The 8,289-nt window shown below is 52.4% G+C and overlaps 1 protein-coding gene across 1 annotated transcript in view; it reads right to left on the reverse strand.

Annotated features, from left to right (window-relative positions):
• LOC104495685 (receptor-type tyrosine-protein phosphatase F-like) overlaps positions 1 to 8,289 on the reverse strand; it is a gene marked incomplete at its 5' end in the record, with an annotated part of 11,217 nt that overhangs the window by 741 nt on the left and 2,187 nt on the right. The window contains 3 exons of the mRNA XM_010138686.1: positions 1,526 to 1,811; positions 3,083 to 3,237; positions 4,254 to 4,373. Of these exons, the coding sequence (XP_010136988.1) occupies positions 1,526 to 1,811; positions 3,083 to 3,237; positions 4,254 to 4,373 (561 nt within the window). The remainder of the gene's footprint in view (positions 1 to 1,525; positions 1,812 to 3,082; positions 3,238 to 4,253; positions 4,374 to 8,289) is intronic.

An 8,289-nucleotide genomic window follows, 5' to 3' on the forward strand; every position in this document is an offset into this window, starting at 1 on the left:
GGAGACCCACAGCAGCTCTCTGACACAGAAAGGGCCAGGACGTGGAGCTGTGTACCTCGCTGAACCAGGGGCACATGCTTGGTGGCATCACGGAAGCAATGCTTTCCATCTTCCAACAATGTCTTGTCTATTTACTTCTCACCCCAGAAGAACTCAAGAAAATGTGAGAGTTGTGACAGTTTTAGGTAAAGAAGATCTATTTTGGGCTATTGTAAGACATTTTATGGTTCTCTTCGAGCCCCGGGAACTGGAGTCATGGTAAATGTGTTACTTAGATCTGCTAGCAGAGACATTCAAATAGAAGTCCCCCCACTTTTTTCCTTTTTATTTTTTTATTTTCATTCCCTGCTCCCCCCGCAGCCCCCTCTCCCCCCCTTTCCCAAAAGACTTTCTCCAGCGCATCCAGAGCTGCCCTTCTCTCCGTGTGTGGCAGCGGCTCCCTGCAGAACAGGGTTGCTCTTTGGGAAGCGATGCACCTAGGTGAGGCCCTCCCGTATCTTGCTTCTCAGGGTTTCTCACACAGTGGATACTACCAGGGCAGAGAGAGGGGCAAATTTTATTACTGTTCTAAAGAGATCCTTGAGGAAACTGTGAATTTTTTGCTTTCTTACAACAGAGCTGCTAGATTTGAGCCTAATTCTGTGGCTCTCTTGAGAGGTTTCTCAGGGCAGGTGTCACCATGAGATATTAATGCAGCATGTTCTACTGTCCTAAGCCCAGGATAACAACAGCTCTGGTAACCGCAGGACAGAGCTCAGCTCAGCTATTCCCAGTCTATGGAGAAAGTCAGTATTTTGCTTCTCCTGCTCCTTTGTCACTTGGGAGGGAATTCCCAGGTGAAGCGGTATTGCTGCAGTTCATTTCACAGCCTGCATGGTCTGCATGAGCTATATTTCCCTGCATGAGTTCACTGGACTTCATGTGGAGAACACGTGTGCTTACCAGAGCTCAGTTTCATCTCCAAGGCTGTTAATAAATATCTGCAATCTGCATTCACAGATACAGATAGCAAAATGTGGGCTCGGCTTCTTAAAAACAGCGTGCCTTGAAACACTGCCTTCACCAATTCTAGACACTGAGGCTTGGTGTCTGAGCGGTTAAAAGATAACAGAGCTCAGCATTACAGAAATGAGTCTAGAAATGTCTCACATACTTAAATTGGAACCGTTTCCAGACAAGTTGTTCACAGTAACATCAATTATCCTAACATGATCTGCATCTGATTTCAGATGCAGCTCCCGCCGCACAGTGAACCTGGAGCAGAACGTGCTGCTGAGAACTGTGCATCCTTCTGCCTTTTATATCACTCCCAGAAGCTGCCAATCCAGGGGGGCCATGGCCATTTCAAGCTTTACAATTCAAATGTATTTTAAATAACTGCCTACCTGGTTTAGAAACACACAAAAGAATAGCTGTCTGTAATGATCCACGGCTCCCCTCTCACAGCCCCTGGACGAGTGGCCCAGTGCTGTGTGGGCAGAGACAGCATGCTGGGGAAGAGGGATGCTGGGCCTCTGCCACGAACCTTGAATTCCAGCTCCATTGCAGTAACGCTCTCGCCTGGTGGCACCTGGGTCAGCTTCTGGATGTGAGCAAAGAGGTTGCGAGCAGGCACCTCAGTATTGCCACACGTGGCTGCCTCCAGCAAGGCCTCGTGGATGAAGATGTACTGGTCCTCTGTCTGCACCATGTAGTTGCGTTGAGAGCGCATGCACGTCACGTGGCCGTAGATGTCCACGGTCTTCTCATGCTTCATCCGCTCCAGCATGGCATCAATGACAATGAAGCAACCAGTTCGGCCCACGCCAGCACTGCAGGAACAAAGCATGCGGCCTGAGATGATACAGTCTCCTACAGATGCTACGCAAGCTCTTCCCTTGCTTAAGAGAGCCCCCAGACCTAGAGTGCACGAAAGGGGAGTGAAGGCTGCTCCCCACAATGAGGGCTAATGAGCTGAGCCCCAAACAGGAGCTGACAGGAGGACCGAGGGAGAGAGGGACTGGAGAATGCGGAAAGCTATTCATCCCTTCTGCTGTCCCCCATTCACTGATGGGAGTAGAAATGGCATGGTGTCACTCTCCTGGTCCCTGCAGTGGCTGTCAGCATCTCCACAAGGGAAGAAGAAATGTGCATAACAGGCTCATACGTGTACATGAAATCCCAAGACCTGAAGTTCAGGCTGGGCCCTGGCACAGTGAAGCCCACAATTTCAAGCCTGCTTGTCCCCTAACCTGGGTCATTGCTTCCTAACCCATAGAACAAGGACAGGCAGCTCGAGAGGGGACAGCAGAAAGATGAGGTCACGCATGTCTAGGCTGAGCCCATTGCACAAGCACCAGATATCTCTCCACGACTGCTGGCAGGGCAGCAGCAATCCCTAAACTACTCGCCCCAAGAGCACCCTGAAAGCAACAGACGTGCTGTCGTGACATGTGCAGAGAAAGGGTGCTAGACATTTCCTCGTTTATGGTGCAAGTCAGATCCTTAACAGGGCTTTAATACAGCTTGTTTGCGTGTTAATTATACCCCACTCCCATCTGAAACAGACCATGAAAGCAGTGCATTAAACACTGCTGGCAAGGCGTATGCTGGAACGGCAGTGATGGAGTGGTTTGCTCAGTAATAGTCCCCACTTGGCTGGTATAGATAAATCTTGCCTGGATAAGATGCTGAGCCTTAGCAGACTTGTATTTTGCTTAAAGAGCTGCCTTCCTACCCTGCAAAAGAGTTCTACTGTCAATATTATGTATGGATGTTTGTAGAGGTCACTGCATGTGTGTCTGTCAATGATGTGCCTCTGAAAGGTATCACCTACTTAGGCTGGGCACAGATCATTTTTAAATGCTACTTGCAGTTTTGCAGGAAAAGCACTTTCTGAGGCTCTTCATGCAGCAGCGCTGTTTAATCAGACAGCGGTAGCCATACAAATGTCACACTGCATTACCCAAGCGTGCAGTGCCGGTTATGCTACCGTGACACCTTCCCTGCAGGAACAGGAGACTCCACTTGTAGCTGGACAGGTTAAAGCTCCAGCAGCCAGAAGGCACGTGTCCAGGTGCAGCTTCACAACACACAGTCCTACCTGCAATGGACAACCATGGGCCCAGCATCCGGTGGGTTACAGGCTTTGACCCGTCGCAGGAAAGCTAGGATCGGGGTGGGGTATTCTGGTACCCCGTGGTCAGGCCAAGCCATGAACTGGAACTGTCGCAGCTCTCGCTTCTCACTGGAGCCATTCTGTAGAAAACAAAGAGGAGTTGTTTTGCATGAGAACAGTCTCATCCTAGGACAGCAACCCATTGATGGGATAACAAGGTACTTAGCTGGCTTGGTAACAGGAGGCACGTAATGCTGTGCATGATCATGTGTGTATTGGGCTTCTGCCACTGAAAATTTGGAGGCAAACTGTAGGCTTCTGTACACATAGATGCTCTGTGGAAACCCAGCTGATACAGACAGCAGAGCAGCTCTATGGGAGTGGAGCAGGCTGATGGGAAGGTGGAAGACTCCTTTCTGCACAGCATGGGGTCACTCCCTGTGTACTCACTGCAGGTTCAGCGAAAAATGAGCACTGGGCATGGAAGGGCCACAGCAGTCAAGTTCCCTCCTTGCTCCTCTGCATCATGGGTCTCTCTGGGATGGCTGATCAGCCAGTGACTGCAGACACTCACCAGCTCCTGTCTGGCTGTGACTGAGTGATCAATGCAGCAATGCAGTAGGACTGGGTGGGTGACTGCTGGGGGCAAGAGGCCTTCCTGGGGCATGAGTGTGTCCCAGTCACACACTGCTACGCTGTCTCCAGTGTGGCACAGACTCAGCCATGCACAGAGGCAGCCCACAGCAAAGCCTGTTTGCATTGCTGTGACACGCAGCTGCTAGCACTGCCCCCAGGGATCTCCAAACGCTAATGAGGTACGCAGCAGGCAGCAGAGAAGGGCACACGCACACCAGCACGTCCCTTCCATTTGCATTATTAGTGACAGGAGTGCTAAAAATGCCCACCGCAAGGTCTGAATGTGTAGAGGAGAGCGTCAGGTGTCCTGGCCAAAATCCAGTGGTGGCCAGAGGCACAACCTTCAGCCAGTCTTCCACTGCAGCCCAGCTGTGAGAAATGGCCCTTGTGTGGACTAGCCACATGCCTGGCCAAGTCAGGCACAGCCAATGGCCTCTGCCTGAGGGCTGTGCAGCACCCTGCAGCATCAGGGAGTGCCTCTGTGTTACCCGGAGCAGGAAGAGCCCCGCCAGTGCCATACCTTGTAAAGTGCAAAGGTGCGGACGGTGTAGGTCGCCAGCTCGACTGTGTCCAGCAGGGTCACCTGGATCATCCCATAGGTTTCTGTACCCCGGCTCGGCCAGTACTGGTCACACTTTACCTACGGGGAGGAGAGGAGAAAGGGTCAGTGCTTGGCTGCTGGCTGGGGCATTTGTGGTGATAAACTGGGCTCTGCCCTTCAAAGGCAGAAAAGAGTCACTGTGCAGGTGGGCCCCAAACACCCAAATTTCCTTCTCCTGGAGTGCCCCAATCCCCATCAGAAAGGCAGCACACCCTGGGCTCCTTTCCACAACATTCACATTCAAAGCGGGATTTTTTTCTTCCTGGAGCCACTGGTCAGAAGCAGCTAAGGGGACCAGGCCACCAGAGACAGCAGCAAGATCAGCACCAGGTATGAAGACAGTGTGCAGCAATTGGTATCAGTGATTTGTGACTGCCATAATTTTTCTTTGCCTCCTGTTTGGGAAGATAAGGTCTTTGGGGCTGTGCTTGCAGCATCCCCTGAGCTCCACCTAGTTAGAAAGAAGGTGGGCAGCTGTGGGTTGGTGAATGGAGAGCTGGTGAAGCAGGGCAGGGGAAGCAGTGGTTTTTCTGGGAAGGCTCTGCTTGAAGAGCAGCCAAGGTGAGGGAGATGCAGCCTGTATCCCCACGAGCTCCTTGCTACCCCATTCAAAAGTCACTGACCCACAGCACTTTGCTGAAACAGGACACAGCTCTGAGTCCAGCACAGTAGCCAGGACTGGACAGGACTGCCAGCACTGGCAGCCAGGATGCCCCTGCCAGTGTGGCCCCAGGCAGCAAACAACCCTGGTGAAAGACAAACACAGATCATGCTGGGCCTCTAGCCTGGATGCTGTTTCCACAGGACTGACCCTGCCACTCTTTCTGCATTGCTGTGGGCTCAGGTGCATTGGGCATCCTCAAGAGAAGCCATCCTGCCCTTCTGGCAGGTGGCACATACCTGGAAATCTACTTCTCCCAGGTGTTTCAAAAACTGCTCCACAGCAAGGCTCAGATGCCAGCTCAGACACAGACTCAACTTGTTCTCCCTCTGCGAGAAGACAGACTGTGGCCAAACCATCCCTTCATCCCCTTCCTGCAGGCAGCAGTGTCCCATCAGGAGAACTCCTCCCCTCCCTAGAGAACCCCTGCCCTTCAGCACCCTTTATTTTCCTCTTCCAATTCCACAGCCAGAGCACTGAAAGCTACCAGACACGGCTCCTGTAACAAGCCTCCTTGGCAGAGAGCCGTAACACATCCCCAGGGCCCTATCTCTCTGCCCCTTCATCAACCTGTGCATCCCTCCCTGCTCACCTGCTGATGCCCTCCTCCTCCTCCTATTCACAGCTCAGTATTTGCAAACTCCTCCTCCAGTTTTATTCTCTCTACCCCCAAGCTCCCTGTTTAATTTGGTACCCTGAGCATCCCTATTTTATCTGGCACTCGGCTCCCCCGCCCTGCAGAGCCGCAGTGCCTGGCTGACAGGAGGAAGACTTCATTCCCACCCATGTGCACTGCACTGAAAATGGTCTCCCGCCCTAGGAGAGAGGAGTGAATGGAAGATCATGGGTGCTTGTCAAGGAATAGTAAACTTAATTATTAGCCAAACGTGTTTACAGGGGAATGTGTGGGAAGGGAAACAACAGGCTTAATTAGAAATCAATGAAGTTCTGCCTTTTAATTGAAGGCACTTTAAGCAGGGTGGGGCTTGTGAGAGCTAAGAGCCCTCATCCTGCACTCTGGCTGCTGGAGTGCAGCAGCCTGGGATCCGAGGGACGCATCTTTCCCTCATTTTTCGTGTGTGCTCTCAGTAAGCCCTGCCCTGGCAGAAGTGCCTAGAGCAAGGCTGCCTTACGAGGTACTGCAGGTGCCTGCGTGCCCAGAGCAGCCCCACTGCTTTCTGCCCAGGGTCTCAGGCCATTCAGGCTGCTGTGCTGCCTTGGACCTGTCTTCTGAGCACGGCAACCCCTGCACAAATCTCAGCTTTCTCTTTCTTGCTCAGCACAAAGCAGCCCACTGTTTCACACTGACTAGCTGCAAAGTGAACAACCGGGAGGCCACAAATGGCATTTCACAGCTAAACCGATCCTATCCTCACGGGCAGGTGGCAGCGGTAGCTGCATCTCTGGCCACTGGAGTTTGCCTTGCCTGGCTCGGGGATGATGCCACCCCTCTCTAAAGGAGGGGAGGGCAAGATGGCATCCTGCGAATGTTGGGGACAGCCGCTTGCTGTGTCACCCTCAGCGTGGTTTGCAAGGGAGCAGCACAGCATGTCCCCATGCCTGAGCCCACACTTCAGGGAGAGCAGTCCCCTCCTGCTACCCTCATGCTATGGGGCTGTGTGTGCTGAAGCACAAAACAAACTTCAGAGGAGTTCCCTTTGTGGGATAATAACAGCGCCTGGGCTGGTAATTGAAAATTATTTATTCATGACCAGATAAGAGTCAGTCACATTTTCTGCCAAATTTACCCATAATGTTTATGCCTCATTTTCAAGCTCTGTAAATTTTATGCTGAAGCCGATGCACTGTGGCACTAAAGCAGATAAGAGATGTTTTCTTCTGGCAGTGCTTGCTTCTCATTAACTTAAGGAGCACAGTAATGTCCTGAAGAGCCATTTATTGCAGCTTTGCTGAGTGGTTCCTGTCCCTCCTCTTTGATGTCCTGTGCTCAAGAGCAGCCGGGCACCTCTCCTCAGCTTGAGAGCTGTGCTCTGCTCCCTGCCCCACTCCCAAGCTCCAGATGGCATTGCTGCCAGCCAGAGGGCTGCAGTGGGACACGGCTGCCAGGCCCTCTTCCCCAGAGTGCTTGAGCACCAACCTGTTTACATCCCTGCCTGGGGACATGAAGTGCCAGGGGAGATCACACCCCCGGGATGGCTGCTTGGTGCTCTGGGCTGGGACAGAACAAGCCACAGAGAGCTGCTCTGGGAGACCTCACTGCTGGGCTCTTGGGGATAGCCCAGGGTAGGAGAAATCCCGCTTTAATACCTCTCTTGTGCAACACACCCCGGCTGGGAGATGCCACGCTTGCAGCTTCGGGAAAGCTAACCTACAATGTGTGTTTCTGAACTGCCACCAAATGATTCTGAAACTGATTGTAAAGCTTTGAAGGCAGCTAAATTGCACAATCCAGCCATTTCTATCCTTTATGTGCCTCTTGCTTTGTGAAAACATGAAAAAGGAAGGATGATTTGGACCATCAAGCCAGCTGAAATTGCAGACCATAAAAGCTGATGCTCTTTAAAGATTTTTTTCCCCTGCAGCTCAGGAGCCCTTTAAAGCAGTGTCACCCCTACAGGGCTGCTGGTCCTGGTCAGCTTATCTACACGCAGCACTGTTGAGGAGGACTTGGGGAGCTCGCCTGGGAAGGTGGCAGAGCCTGCTCTGTGCTGGGCAACTTGCCATGAGGCCCTGCTGCCCACCCCAGGCTCTGCAGCTGGAGAGTGTCCTGTGCCTGTGCCAAAGCCCCTGGGCAAGCGGACTTTCAAGCAAGGTCACCCATGGGTAATGCTGTGACACCGTGTGACTCCCTGGAGCAGTGCTGTCCCTCAGCAATGTGAACATAAGCAGGCAACAATGCTGCAGGGACTCAAGGGTTGCATCAGATGAGGTCTGAAGGATCTGGAGTGCAGTAAACTGTAAAACAGTGTCATGCTGTAAGCAGGGAGCAATGGGCAGTGACTGGGGTTTTCCTTGGTCCCAAAAATGTGTGCTCCTGAGTGAGCTCTAGCCATCAGCAGAGCAGCATGAGGAAAAGCAGAGCAGGAAGGTGGCTGAAAGCCATCATGTCTTGGAAGATGCTGGAGAATCCAACAAAAAACCAAAAAAATAATATCCTGCAAGTCCGCATCCCAGCTCCCCACCAGCGCCCTCCTGTAAGTGGGTGCCCTGAGGCACCTACAAGGTCCATCAAACACATCTAGGGAAGCCCTTGCTATGCATGGCTGGTTGAACTCTGGTGTGGCCAGGCTTCCCCACTGCCTCCCCTGGCAACCTGCCTCTCCCACAGTGCCT

Source organism: Buceros rhinoceros, unplaced genomic scaffold (genome assembly GCF_000710305.1).
Source record: "Buceros rhinoceros silvestris isolate BGI_N320 unplaced genomic scaffold, ASM71030v1 scaffold31320, whole genome shotgun sequence".
In the NCBI taxonomy this organism is placed as follows: Eukaryota; Metazoa; Chordata; class Aves; order Bucerotiformes; family Bucerotidae; genus Buceros; species Buceros rhinoceros.